Source organism: Balaenoptera borealis (assembly GCF_965194805.1).
Source record: "Balaenoptera borealis genome assembly, chromosome: 1".
NCBI lineage: Eukaryota > Metazoa > Chordata > Mammalia > Artiodactyla > Balaenopteridae > Balaenoptera > Balaenoptera borealis.
The window spans coordinates 152,469,763-152,484,353 of NC_138860.1; the positions used below are offsets into that span (position 1 = coordinate 152,469,763).

At 47.6% G+C, this 14,591-nt stretch overlaps 1 protein-coding gene across 1 annotated transcript in view; it reads left to right on the forward strand.

Moving 5' to 3' along the window:
• The window catches only part of LOC309620360 (uncharacterized protein), a gene marked incomplete at its 5' end in the record, with an annotated part of 185,840 nt that overhangs the window by 72,360 nt on the left and 98,889 nt on the right, over positions 1-14,591 (forward strand). Inside the window, one exon of the mRNA XM_082376626.1 lies at positions 5,641-5,715. Coding sequence (XP_082232752.1) covers positions 5,641-5,715 — 75 coding nt within the window. The remainder of the gene's footprint in view (positions 1-5,640; positions 5,716-14,591) is intronic.

Sequence of the window (14,591 nt, forward strand, 5' to 3'; positions counted from 1 at the left end):
TTGCTTAAGAGGAACAGCCTTTCTTTTTCTGTCACCCCAGCACTGTCCTAGGGCATATTTCTCTCTCCTTCCTTTACCTTGACCATCCACTGCTGGAGTAACAAAGGGCCAGGCCCCTCTAAGGAAGCATCCTAGAGACATCAGGGCACTGCCATCCCCCCACCCACCTCCTCCACTAGTTCCCCTGTAGCAGATTCTTCCTCTCCACTGTGTTATAACCAACCGTGATCTGCTCAGTGTAAATTGTGCTCTCTAATTAAAGGATCACATTATATTTAATTTGCATTTAAAAATCTCACCATAGGAGACGTTCTTACCTGGTGTAAGAATAGTGATGGGGCTATGCAGAGGCAGCATCATGTCATCATTAAGAGCAGGGTCTCTGGAGCCAGTCTTTGTGAGTTGAAATCCTAACTTTGTCACTTACGAGCTGAGTGACCTTGGGTAAGTCACTTAGTTCTCTGTGCTTCATCTCTGAAATGTGGAGAATCGTTGCCTCCTGGTCACGAGGATTCAAAGAGATAATGATTGTGAAGCCTTAGCACAGAGCCTGGCACATAGTGAGTGCTCAATAAATGTTAGCTAGTTCATAGTGCAGAGAGAGGGGGAGTCCATTGAACCCGGGGTGTGGGGCATGGGGGACAAGGGAAGTCGCTGTGGAGGAGGGGAGACTGGAGCTAGACTTGAAGGGTGAGTGGGATTGGACAGGCGGATGAGGCAGAGGGGACAGAAAGACACAGCAAGGCTCTTCGGAGGCCCTCAGACAAGTCTGGACTGATCAAGGCCATGGTTTCTGCCTAACACCAGCTGCTGTAACAGACAAAACTCTAAAAAGTCAATGGCAAGAGGGGGGAGACATGGGGCTGTATGTATATGTATAGCTGATTCACTTTGTTATACAGCAGAAACTAACACACCATTGTAAAGCAATTGTACTCCAATAAAGATGTTAAAAAAAAAAAGTAAATGGCTTAACATAATAGGTATTACTTTCTTTCTCACATAAAGTTCAGTCAGTGACAGTGGGGGAGTAGGGGTACTCTGAGCCTCACCATTATTAATCCAGGCTAACAACCTTCCCTGAGGCTCTACAATCTTCCTTGTGGCTTCCAAGGTCACCCTGGGCATATAGCTCCAGCTGGCAGATGGGGGAAAAGTTTGTAGAGGATCACGCAGGAAGTTTTTATGGGCCAAGCTTGGAAGTGGCACACATCACTTCCTCTTACATTTCATTGGCTAGAACTTAACACATGGACACATCTAGCTGCAAGGGAGTTTGGGTAATATAGTCTAGATGTGTTCCCAGAAGGAAGGCAAAATGGATTTGGTGACTAGCTATCTGGTCTCTGCCCCAGGTTCTGGGTGTTAAGAGGTGACCCCACCCAGATGAGCAGGGGTCAATGGTGAGGACTTAGGTGAGGAGCCAATGCGATGGATCTTGATTTGAAGACAGTGGGGAGCCATTGGAGGGAGGTCATCAGGGCAGCAATGTGGTCAGAAAGTGCCAGAGGATTACTTGGCTCACTCCACTGCAACGTGGAAGGATGTGGGAGGGTGAGGAGGACAGGTTCAATGTAGAAGACCAGTGAGGGGCTGTTGTAGGGATCTAGGCAGGAGTCGATGAGGCCAGCACTCAGCCATGGCCATGGGGATGGGAAGGAGGGGTGGCTTTGCAAGAATTCACCAGGCAATAGTTAGTTAGAAGACACCTGTTATTCTATGATCCTAGTGCTCAGAGCTATGGAGAATATAAGGGAAATGAACCAGGCCTTATCTGTTGGGAACCTATACTCTATTTACAGACACGAAACTGACAAAGATGTCTTTTTTTTTTTTTTTAATTTGTTGTATTTTTAAAATTAATTAATTAATTTATTTTTGGCTGTGTTGGGTCTTTGTTTCTGTGCGAGGGCTTTCTCTAGTTGCGGCGAGTGGGGGCCACTCTTCATTGCGGTGCGCAGGCCTCTCACTGTCGCGGCCTCTCTTGTTGCGGAGCACAGGCTCCAGACGTGCAAGCTCAGTAGTTGTGGCTCACAGGCCTAGTTGCTCCGCGGCATGTGGGATCCTCCCAGACCAGGGCTCAAACCCGTGTCCCCTGCATTGGCAGGCAGATTCTCAACCACTGCGCCACCAGGGAAGCTCCAAAGATCTCTTTTAAGTGTCAAAACTTTGGTGTGAGCAGGCCAGGCTTATCCCAGAGTGGCCTCCTATGGACTTGAACAGTCATCTGCTTCTTCCTTCTCTGCTCACTGTTGCTCTCTCTCTCTCCCTTTCCATCTTTCATCTTTGCTTCTCTCTGCTTCTGACTTCATTCTCTCAAACAGGTTGCCCCCACCAGGCTAGAACCACAGCTGAAGCCAGGTCCAGGCTTATATTCACACATCCTAGCAACAATGAGGTATACATGTCTGATTATGGCTTAGAGCAGTGGTTCTCACACTTACCGTGCATCAGAATCACCTAGAGGGCTTGTTAAAATACAAACTGCTAGGTCCCAGAATTTCTGATTTAGTAGGTGTATTAGTAAGCTAGGGCTGCGATAAGAAAGTACCACAGACTGGGGTAGCTTAAACAACAGAAATTTATTTTCTTACACTTCTGGAGGCTAGAAGTGTGAGATCAAGGTGTTGACAGTGTTGATTTCTTCTGAAGGCCTATCTCCTTGGTTCATAGATGGCCATCTTCTTCTGGTGTCCTCATGTGGTCCTCCCCCTGTGTGTGTCTGTGTCCTAATTTCCTCTTCTTATAAGGACACCAGGCATGTCAGATCTGGGTTCACTCTAATGACTTCACTTAACATCAATTACCTCTTTAAAGACCTATCTCCAAATATAGTCACATTCTAAATACTGAAGAGTTAGGACTTCAACATGTGAATTTGAGGGGGACACAATTCAACCCATAACAGTAGGCCTGGGGTGAGGCCCTAGAATGTGCATTTCTAACAAGTTCCCAGGTGATGCCAGTCCGGGGACCATACTTGGAGAACCTCTGGCTTAGAGTGGTTACCCCTCTTTCTGGTATATATGCACCTGAACAGGAGCAGACTTGGGCTCAAAGAATTATAATATTAATTGGAAGGAATGCCGAACATTTGTTTTTTTTTTTCCTTCAATTTGAATTTATTTTTTTATTTTATTGAAGTATAGTTGATTTACAATGTTGTGTTAATTTCTGCTGTACAACAAAGTGATTCAGTTATAAATGTATATACATTCTTTTTTTAATAGGGCAATTTATTTTTATTTATTTATTTTTTATACATTCCATTTAAAATATTCTTTTCTATTATGGTTTATCATAGGATACTGAATATAGTTCCCTGTGCTCTATAGTAGTAGGAACGCTGAACATTTGTAATTGGCAAATGGGGGAGAGGGTTCGGAGAGGAGGAAATTTCTGGCATTTCCAAAATTACATGGCTCTGATATTATGACCTTTTAGCAGCATGTGGCAGGAGAAAGAGCTCAGGTTTTCACATTGGAGACATCATGGATCCAATCCTGGCTCTGTCCTTTCTGAGCTAATTTTTAGCATGCCACATAATCACTCTGAGTTTCAAATTTCTCATCTATAAAATGGGAGTGAAAATAATACCTATAGGGTAGTTGGAGTTAAATGTAATAATTTATGTAAAGGGCCTGGCACTTGGTACATGGCAGCTATTACTGTTGTTTTTTATTTATCCATTTGCTCATCCAATATGTGACTAGGAGTCAGAAGACATGATGTCTAGTCCCAGCCCTGGAACCTAGCTGTGTGACCTTGGGCCCCACTTAACCTCTTTGACCCTCAGGGTTTTTTAATCTGTCAAACAGTAAAGAATGCTTCCTCTTACCACCCCCAATCATCCAATCATGGTTGTTTTTTTAAAAAATAAATTTATTTATTTATTTATTTATGGCTGTGTTGGGTCTTCGTTGCCATGAGCGGGCTTTCTCTAGTTGCGGTGAGCGGGGGCTACTCTTCGTTGCGGTGCGCGGGCTTCTCATTGCAGTGGCTTCTCTTGTTGCAGAGCACGGGCTCTAGGTGCACGGGCTTCAGTAGGCTCAGTAGTTGCAGCACGCAGGCTCGGTAGTTGTGGCACGTAGGCTCTAGAGTGCAGGCTTAGTAGTTGTGGCGCACGGGCTTAGTTGCTCCTTGGCATGTGAACCTCTGTCCCCTGCATTGGCAGGCGGATTCGTAACCACTGCACCACCAGGGAAGTCCCCATGGTTGTTTTTAAGACCAAATAGGATAACGTGAAAATGGAAAATTGACTATACTGTGTTATACAATGGAAAGCACTCATATAATTTTTTTTTTTTTTTTTTGGTAATAGTCACCAGTAGGAGTAACTGCCTGATTCATAGCAATTCCTTTTTCTAGGAATAGTGTCTGTGCTGTGTAATCCCACCCACCTGGTCAGAGGTGCATCCCTAACTCAGCTGGGCCAGTTGGAGGGCTTCTCTGGGATTTTTCAAACTGGAATGAAAGGAAGGAAATCTTGGGTCCCTTGTAAGAGTGGGAGTTGTTGGATGTGAGGCTTGGGAGGTGTAGGTTGTCACATTTCATGCCAGATGGGGGAAAGCATGCCTTTCTTGGATGGAATGAAGCTGATATGCAGAGAGAGGACGAGATGGGTGACAGAGAGACCTGGCAGCATTTGAGGCCCTGACTCCTGTGGTTCCTGAGGCCCAACTACACCTCAGTCATAAGGGACACCCTGTATCTTTCCCTTTTTTATCTTGGCAAGTTTCAACTGGGTTTCCAACACTTGTAACCCTGAGAAATATTTTATTCACTGAACAAGTATTTATTGAACACCTATGCTACGTTAGCCACTGAGCTAGTTGCTAGTCAAATGGTATAAAAGATTGGTAAGGCCGTTTCACTACCCCCAAGCCCGTTCTGCCTGCCTTCTCTTTACTCCTTAGCAGGAAACTGCAGAGTCCATCTCCATCCCCTGCGTAGCCAGACCTCTGGGCAAAATCACAGAATCATAGAGTCTTAGTCTCTCAGAGCTAAAGAATAATTAAACCTGAATTCTCACAGACTTTAGGGAAAACACTTGTTTTCCCTAAAGCCCTCCCAACTCATACCATGGGGGTGACTCTTCCACACTCCTCACTGGGACTTGGGATGGAGGTGGGAGTCAATGGATATTTCAAAGGGGTCCTCTCGCTTTTAGCCACCACTGCAAATTGGAATCAGTTTCAGCATTTATTTAAAAATAGAGTCCTGGGTCCCTGCTCAAACCATTCAAATCAGAATCTTTAGGGGCAGGACCTGGGGATCAGTATTTTCAAGAACTTCAGAAGTGTATCTCATGCAGTCAATCCCTAGGCCTCTGTGGTGGAGACCCATGGGTTCCTTTCTCTCCTCTTCTAAAGACAAGAGAAACTGGATGAGGGACCAAGGCACAAGACTCACAGGGACAAGAGAAGGGCTCAGCTTGGGGGTAAATTGACTTGGGGGCAAATTGCTTCCTCTCTTTGAGCTTTGTTTCCTCATCTGTCAATCAGGATTGATGATAACTTCGGCCTACAGGGTTGTTATGAAGAATTTATTCCCTTCTCCAGTGGTTAGGCCTCTGCCCACATAGGAGAGTGAAGCCTCTAGGAGGGCAGGGCTTCAAACATTTTCCTTGTTCCCCCAAAGGATGAAGATGCAAATGGTGTCCTGTGGATGCTTGCTGACGGGCCCTCCCCTCCTCTCCATCTCCACAGCCATCAGGTGAGGCCTCATCCTCTGCCCCCTGGGCTGTGGCCCAGCCTCCTTCTGGGTCTTGCCCGTCCTTCCCAGGGCTCATGCAGGGAGGAAGCCTGGTTCTTCCCAATGGCTCCTTCTAAAAACTCCGCGCGATTGCCCAGGCACGCTGTCTGGGCCAACCACTTGCCCCTGGGCCTCTATTGCTCAGGAGTTCTGGGTCAGTCCCCAGTGGGGCTAGTTGGGGTTTCCTCGTGGATTCTTCCGGTCTTTAATCTCAGTCCTCCAAAAGGGCTAGTGATGGATGGCACAGCCTCCGGCTTGGATCTCAACTCCAGAGCTTCTTGAAGCCTTCTTTGTAACAGAGTGAGCTGAGAGGAGACACTTGGAATCTTGGGGTCAAATTCCTAGCAAGTTGTCTCTGTTTTTGGGGGTGCTCAGTTTCCTTGGGTGTCAAATGAGGGGATGCCAGGGCTTGTCATGTAGGATTCTGTGAAGGTTAGAGATACTGTAGACATAGTGCCTGGAAAAGAGAAGTTGCTCAGTGAATGGTAGCAAATATTATTGCTTGGGTATATGGGCCTCTCCCACTAAGCTGGGAGCTCTTTGCGGGCAGGGACTGTGCTTTGGTGTACTATAATAGTTCTAGTCTACTGAGCATTTCCTGTGAGCTGGGCAGAACTTCCATGGGGTAAACACTTATATTTACTTCATAGGGTTGTGTGTAGATTAAATGAGGAGGTTTGTCCCCATTTTACACAGTTGAGGAAACAGGCTCAACTAGATTAACTTTCTTTGTTTGCAGCTTTGTGCATTTCTGTCCCTACACAGGGCCTCACACAGGGCAGACACGTGAATGACTGTGAAATTGTAGTACTTGGAATAGTGGTGACTTGGCCCTGCTCACAGGGTGTGTGGGAGAGGCCCAGGCTTCCCAGCCCCTTTCCTTCCCTTTCCTGGCCTCCCTGGCAGGAAGGGAGGCTGTGAGTCTGTTGCTGGCCTGGCAACAAGGGCCTAAAAAGTCTGGGGGCCAAGTTCAGGGGAGGGGAAGCCCATCAGAGGTCCCATTCCTGGTGGAGGCACATTCCAAAGAGCCAAAGAGCAATCTGGGAGGGCTTGAGTCAGGTTCAAGTGGAGGTTGGGGAGGGAGTGGAGGTGGAAATGTGCAAAATCCTGCTCTGCTCTGAGTAGCAGAGTTTTCTGTTGCTGGCAGCAGTGGGCAGAGGGGCTCAGCGCTCCCTTGCTTCCTTGCGGTTGTTCCTCTTGTTGTTCTATTCCCCTGAGATCTCTCGCTACACCTGTCTCATTTTCATACGGGGCCACGAGGCCCACAGAGGGGGAGGACCCACTCACCCTGTGCCTGCGGGAGAGCCAGGTATGTGGACTGAGCACTGGGCTTGGGGTCAGACAGGTTGGGGTCCTTTCCACCACTGGCAGCACAGTGACCTTGGACAAGTTACTTTAACCTCTCTGTGCCTCATTTTTAAGATGGGGATATTAAGAATCTTCACCCCATAGGGTTGACATGAGGATTAAATGAGGAAGTGAATGCACCTTGTCTAGCACAGTGCCTGGCAAGAGCAGATGTTCAAAAATGTGGGTTCATTTGTTTCTTTGATCTTTGGATCCTGCCTTTTTTTCCAGCTGCCCCAACTCCCTTTCCACTCATCTTTTCTTGTTCCTTGGGCTCTTCATACCATGGTGTCAGCATGTGGCTCTGCTGCATAGTTCTTTTTATCAGAAGCGAGTAAGGGGAGAGTTCAGTGGGCAGCTCAGGACCTCAGGAATCAAGCCACAGAAAATCTGTCTCAAAGGAGGCAGTGAGCTGACCCACGAGAGTGACCTGCTGGTTTCTGGCTTCACTGAGAGTATGCAAGGGCTGTGGGAAGAAAACTGAATGCGGAGCTGGAAGACTGGGGTTCAAATCCCAGCTCTGCTTCTGAGTGGCTGTGTGACTCTGGGCCAGTCCCTTCCCCTCAGTTTCCCCATCTGACAATAAGGGGCAGGCCAGAGGAAGTTATGATACTCTGAAATTCCAATTTTATTCTAATTATATGTTTCAGGAAGGATAAGTGGGCCCTGGATGTGATATGATGAATGAATATTATTAATGAGAAGTGCAAATAATTTGTGGTTGAGAGCCAAGCCTCAGATCAGAGTGACAGGATACATGGCCAGGCTATATATTCCAGCAGATTAAGTTAAAAGCTGTGGCCCAGGACTCTGAAATATGAAGAAAAAAGGAGAAGACGACAGGATATCTTTTTAAAGAAATATTTTCCAGCCAAATGGTGCAGCAGATGACTTCCAGGAATTTATTCTTGTTCTCTATCAAAGGTAACAGGTTCACAGCCCCCAAGGAGACCAGAAGCTGTGGGATGGAGTAAGGGAGCCCAGGTGGCCTTAGGCCAGTTGCTGAACCCCACTGAGCCCCAGTTTCCTCACTTCCAAAATGGGGCTGATCTTTCTACCTAGGACGGTCCTTGCAGGGATAAAATGAAGTATTGAGTGTGAAAGCATCCCTCCCATAGCACACGATCCCTAACTAGGAGGATCTGAGTTCTGGTTCTGGTCCTACTTGGTTGTGGCTGGTTGGGAGGGTCAAAGAAGTAATTAGGGGGATTGCCAGTTTCATGGTGGGGAGCCAGATCACCTTTATAGACCAAGGGTGTAGCCAAGGTGATAACCTCACCATTTGGTTTCTTCACATTTATTTATTGAGCCAGTATTTATTGAACACATGTCGTGTACCTATCATTTTGCTGGTGCTGGGGTGGACAACAGCCCCGCCCTCAATGTGTAAAAGCACCTCCACATCCACAGGCCCCCCTCCACCCTGGGCCGGTCCCATGCAGCGGCTGCCCAAGTGGAGAAGGGGGTGCAGCATCCCTCTTGCTCCCTCTGCATCCAGATAAACACCATACCTGGTCCGGTCATTGTCCGACTGTCATTCACCCCGTTCCCCCTCCTGCTGCACTAGTCGAGACCACCACCCCATGTCAGGGAGCCCATATCAGCCTCCTACCTGCACGTGCAATCCAGTTTCCACATATCAGCCAGAGCGACCCTTTTAAAACATAAACCATACCACTGCCCTGCTCAAGATTCAGTGGGTTTCTTTCGCCCTCAGCAGAAAGAACATGGCCCTCTGTGTGGCTCAGCAGGACTCCCCACGCCTGGCCCTGCCTGCTCCAGCTTCGTTGCGCATGAGGCTTTCAGACCAAACCTCACCTGGTCATTCAGGATGGGCTGTTTCAAGACTCCTTGGCTTGGCTGGGCACCAGCCCTCTGCTGGCTTTCACCCTTCCTGCGAGTACATACCCCATTTTGACTATCACCTTCTCTGTGAAGACATTCCTGAGTTTCCCTCAGCAGAGCTTTCTCCTCTTATCAGCTGTAGAGATAGCATTGGAGAAGGGAAGTGATCATCCAAGGTCACAAATGAACTGTGACACAGGCCCTCTATATCAGTCTGCTAGGGCTGCCACAGAACACACAGACTGGGTGGCTTAAACAACAGATATTTATTTTCACACAGTTCTGGAGGCTGCAAGTCCAAGGTCAATGTGCTGGCAAGGTTGGTTTCTGATGAGGCCTCTTTTCCTGGCTTGTAGGTGGCCACGTTCTTGCTGTGCCCTCACATGGCCTTCTCTCTATGCATGCTCACTCCTGTGTGTCCTGTGGAGCCAAAGGGTGCAAGATGGGGTGTTTAGAGGAGAGACAGAAGACTGGGATGGTCAGGGACGAGAAGAGTAGGGTTTTCGTGGCCTAGACTGAAGGGCAAGGAGGGGGAGCAGGCTGGGCAAGGTTATGGGGGCTGGACTAAGTGTGAATATGCAGGCTGGGCAATGGAGGGGGGTGGGTAAGGAGGAGGATGGTGACCTCTACCTGCCTTGACCTTGGGAGGGAGCAAAGACCAGGTCTCTTTGTTTGTAGAGCAGGTAGTATCTAAAGGCTGCCATCCACTGTGAGAGCGGAGCTCTCCCAGCTAGGCTTCATGTCACTCTTCAGTCCTTCATTATAGGGATGCACACCCCCATTTCTGGGAAGTGGTAAAACCATTTGCCTAGGTTAATAGTCTGGCGAGCAGCAGAGTCCGGACTTGAACTCAGGGGTCCCGATCCCCAGTCCGGGTGGGGCCTTTTCTCTGCTCAGGGTCAGGAGTGGGGTAAGGCAAGTGAGGTGCTTAGGGTGCAAAATTTAGGGAGGCACTTGAAAACTCCTGAGGGTGAGTGCCTCTTTTCTTGTCTCACCCTTGTTCTAGCCCAGTCTGGCCTCCTCCTTGGTGGCGACCCCTTTCTTCTATCTAACCAGGGCAGAGGCAGCAGGCGGCAAGGACCTGCAGCTGCACTTGGCTTTGCTTCTAACCAAGTGGGAAGCATTAAGTTAATGGCTCTACAGGTGAAATCAATCCAGTTAGAATTATTGCCTTCTCCTTCCCCCTGCCCACTTGAGGAGTTAGCCGTGCAACATTATCTGTTCTCATTCATCTCCTCACTTCATGTGTCCCCTAGGTCCACTTTCAACCACTGGGTGCCTGGCACAGAACTGGGCTGGAGCTGGTAGAAAGGGGCAGGAGCCTCTCTCTCCTCGCTCTGCTCTGTGGCCTAGGCCAGCTGTTGTCAGAGGCCAGGATGATCTCAGGACTCATAGCTGGAGCACTGAATTCAAGTCCTAGCTCTGCCACCTCCTGTGTGACCTGGGCAAGTCTCTAGGCTTCTCTGAGTCTCCTTGTCTCCTCTGTGAAATGGGTAAAATAATTTTTGCCCTCCCACCTTCCAGGCCACAAAGAGAGGTTAATGTGTAAATTCTTTAAAAGTTGAGCAGGAGTGAGGTAAAATTGGAAATAGCAATTGGTAGCACTTTTATAGTACTTACTGTGTGCAGCTGTAACTCTATACTGTATATACTACCACCATCACCATCATCATCCCCATTTGGAAGATGAAGGAAACCAAGGCTCCAGGAGTTAAGTAGCTTGCCTAAGGGCACACCACTAATAAATAGTAGAGCTAGGCTCAAACCCTGGCAATCCAGTTCTACATCTGTGCTCTTAACCACAATGCTGTTTTTTTCTTCTGGGACCTTTCCCACTTATGCTTAAATGTTAGTTAAGAATGATCAGGCCAGGGACTTTAAATATGCTTTTTTTACTTGATCTTCCTGAGATGATGGAAATTACTTACCCATTTTGCAGATGAGAAAACTAAGACTTAAAGAGGGGCATGTGGCTAGTGAGTGGAGAGTCAGGATTTAAACCTAGGTCTATGTGTTCTAAAATAATAACAGCAGTAATGGCAATATGATAATATCAATATTAGTAACAGTTACCAGCTAGACACTGCTGTCAGGGTCAAGATAACCTACCTTCTCATGTTGGCCCTGCCTCTGATCTATGTGTGACCTCTTGCAAGGCCCTCCCCTCTTGGAATCTCATGTTGCAGTCTCTGGTTCTCAGGTCCCTCCCCTGGCAGGTGGTAATTCACAAGTGTTGGCAGTCTGAGCGCAGCTGATTCCCTCAGATGGAGGCATTTGTTATCTGTACATTGGAAATATTTATGTGTCTCAACCGAATTAGTGAACAAGCATAATAATAATAATAATAATAATGATAATAATAATAAAAAAAATAATAAAAGTCATCCTGGAAAGGGAATTGCTGTTAGAAACAATTATTTAGACAAAACACCGTTTGTTTCCAGCTCTTGCTGCTTGCTAGAATGGTGGGCCACTTGTTTTGGTGACAGACGCCTTTTGGCTGGGGTTTTGGAGCATGAGCAGCTGCGTGGGGCAGGGGTGGGGGCTGGAGCTGGCCCACTCTCAGAGGGCCTCTAAGGGGATTCTCAAGGTCTCCTGGAGGTGGGGAACTCTCCGCCCACCCCGTAACCCTGGGGACCCCAGACTTCTGGGGCAAGCCTACACCCTCTGTCCTGATGTTACCCTATACACTTTGACTCAGAACTGTGGTCCTGAGATCACGGTGACTTGCCCAGAGTCACTCAGAAAGATGGTGGCAGAGCCAGAACTAGAATCCACATCTCCTTGTTCCTTCTGTGGTGGCATGTGGGCTTCTGAACCAATGACGATGTCAACTCACCTGGCTCTAGTATCTGTCTACCTGCCCTTGTACAAGGCTTGTCAGGAATTACTAACTCTTTGTGTCCTGCCACTGACCCAAAGATTACTATCACCCCCTGGCCTGGATGGATACTAGGGGGGCTAGTGCTTTATGTGGCCTAGCAGAACAAGCATTCAGGGGCATGCAGGGTAAGAGGGGCTTGAGTCACATATGATGCTTCTGGTCTTGGTTGTGTGACTTCCTTGCTTGTGTGTCTTCCTTGCTTGTGTGTGGTTAGTGGGTACCTCCATTCACCAGCACGCTTTGATCTCAGGTTCCTCATTTATAAAATTGAGCAGTAATCTTTCTCCATACCCCATTCACGTGGGTGCTGTGAGGATCAGCTATTTATAAACTGCTTATAAACTAAAGAGTGATATAAAAATATTATTAATAATAATGGCCAACATTTACCAAGCACTTTCTGTGTGTGTGTTAGTTGAGGTATTAACGCTGCTGCTGGAATGCACAACCTTCAAATCTCAGTGGATTAAACAATAAAGGTTTATTTCTTGCCCTTCATAGTCAGAGGTTGGCCAGATGGCTCTTGGGAGCAGCTCTTTTCTAACTTTATTTTCCTGGAGTCTTTCCCTTTTAGTCTCACTGACAAGGGTGAGAGAAGCATGGAAGGTGCATGGTGGATTTAGGGCCAAGCCTGGAGGTGGTACACCTCGCTTTTGTCCACATTCCATTGGCCAGAATTCAGTCCCACGGTTCCTTGTGGGAACTGGGAAATGAAATGAAGCTGTGTGTCCAGGAAGAAAATAAACCTATTTGGTGGACACATGGCATTTTCTTAGCTACAGTGTGCCATGTATCTTATTAATGCTTATAACAATCCTCTAAATGGATTTATTATCCTTTTTTTTTTCCAGATGAGGAAATAGAAACTCAGAGAAGTCAAATGACTTATTGAAGATGCCAAAGTAATGGGAGGGTGGTGATCTGAATTCAGTCTATCTGGATGCACAGTCCCTGCAATTTTACTTTTTTTCTAGAGAGAACTTCCAGCTGCAGGTGGATCTGTTTAATTGTGTTATTTATTGAGTGCCCACACTGTGCTGAGCTCTGTGCTATCTCCTGTAAAATGTCGTAATCATTCTTTTTCCTCTTCCACATGGCTAGACTACTATTTCTCCAGAAATTCTAATTCTGTCTAGGTTTTAAGGTTCAGCTTCAGACTGTTCCCTTCAGGAAGTTTCCCCAGATTACCCCCAGGAATCGCTCTTTTCTGAACCTCTCCTGTGCTAGCCTCAATTCCAGGAAATAGTGTGTAGGAGAGAGTGAGGTGCAAAGTGGATCCTTTCTTCCCCAGGAATTGACAACTAGAGTTTACAGCTTAGAAAAAAGACACCAAGTCTCTACATTTTAAAGAGACTGACCAGGAGTCAGGATGACCACTGCTGGCTGAGAGTCTCCTGGTTTAGAAAGTCAGTCCTACTCTGACCTCTTCTCTCTAGAAGAGGAGGATTGAGAGGGGGTAAAGCTGTTACTTTCCCATCCCGTTGCCCTGGAGGAGACAAAGGATTTTCCCTCCCTGAGACACGGCCCTAAGGAAAGGGTAGACTGACTTTTTGCTTCTCCATGTAACTACCTGGCCTGGCTCTGGTACAGCAGTGGAGGAGCAAAGGAGAGACAGGCGGTGGTTCGGTCAAACAAAAGGGGCAAGGACAGCCCCCCTGCCCCATTCAGTTCTCAGATATGCTCACAGGCCTCTGAGCGGGAGCCACAGAGACTAGATGAGATTAAGGGTCTCATACAGTGAGGGGTATCAGGGGACTGCGTTGTGAGACAGGATGTGAGGGTGTCAACCTGTGATGAGGCGAATCTCAGTGGGGATCACCAGTGCATAGGGGAGCTGCTTGGGGAGGACCCTCATCGCTGAGTTTATGAGAGCCTCCCCACCACTCACAGGGATCCCAGAGGCAACATACCAGGTCAGTGGCTAAGGCACAGTTAGGAGAGGACTCCCTCACTGTGAGCTGTCACACGAGGAGTCCACTACCTCTTCCTGCCCCCCTTACACCCCAATATCAGAGCAGTAGAAGAGGGGGGAGGAGGTGAGTGAGAGCAGACCCTGCCCCTCCCACCCAGAGTCAGATGCTTGATCTGGGTTAGGGATGGTAGGGGCGGCGGGCAGGGAACGACAGGGGCTGGGTAGGAAGAGATTTGAACCCAACATAAGAATAAAAATAAATAAATAAATAGGGTTGAGTCCTAAAGAACCCAGATGAGACTGTCCTCATAACTGAAAGTGCCTGAAAAGTTGTGGCCTCAGGTTGAGAGTTTGTTAAGGCGGCCTGCTACCCAGCGGGGAAAAGGAGGGTTCATCCAAGCACAGTTGGTAGCCGTTATTGGAAAGAATAAAACTATTCCAGGTTTATACCCCAATGAACTGAAACTTCGCAGTAAATCTGTTTCATCCTCATCCATTTAGCTACTATTTGCTGAGCTTCTAGTCTTTGCCAGACGTGCTCTTGGCACTGTGATTCCAAGGTGAGGAGACAGACGAGTAAGAAAGGAACCGTTCCGTGTGATAAATGCTACGAGATAGGATGGTAGAGTGCAGTGGGGCATGGAGGAGAGAGGGGAGGGGAGGGGTTGGGGAGATTTTCTGGTGTCTTGAAGAATGTATGGGAGTTGACTAGGCAGCTGCATTGGGGAAGGATCTCTGTGGACAAAGGCACAAAAGCATGAAGTAATGGGGCACGTTAGGGGAACTGTGACGTGTGTGTTGCAATGCATAACAAGTGTTCATTATTACCATTTTGCTTCTTGTTATCAT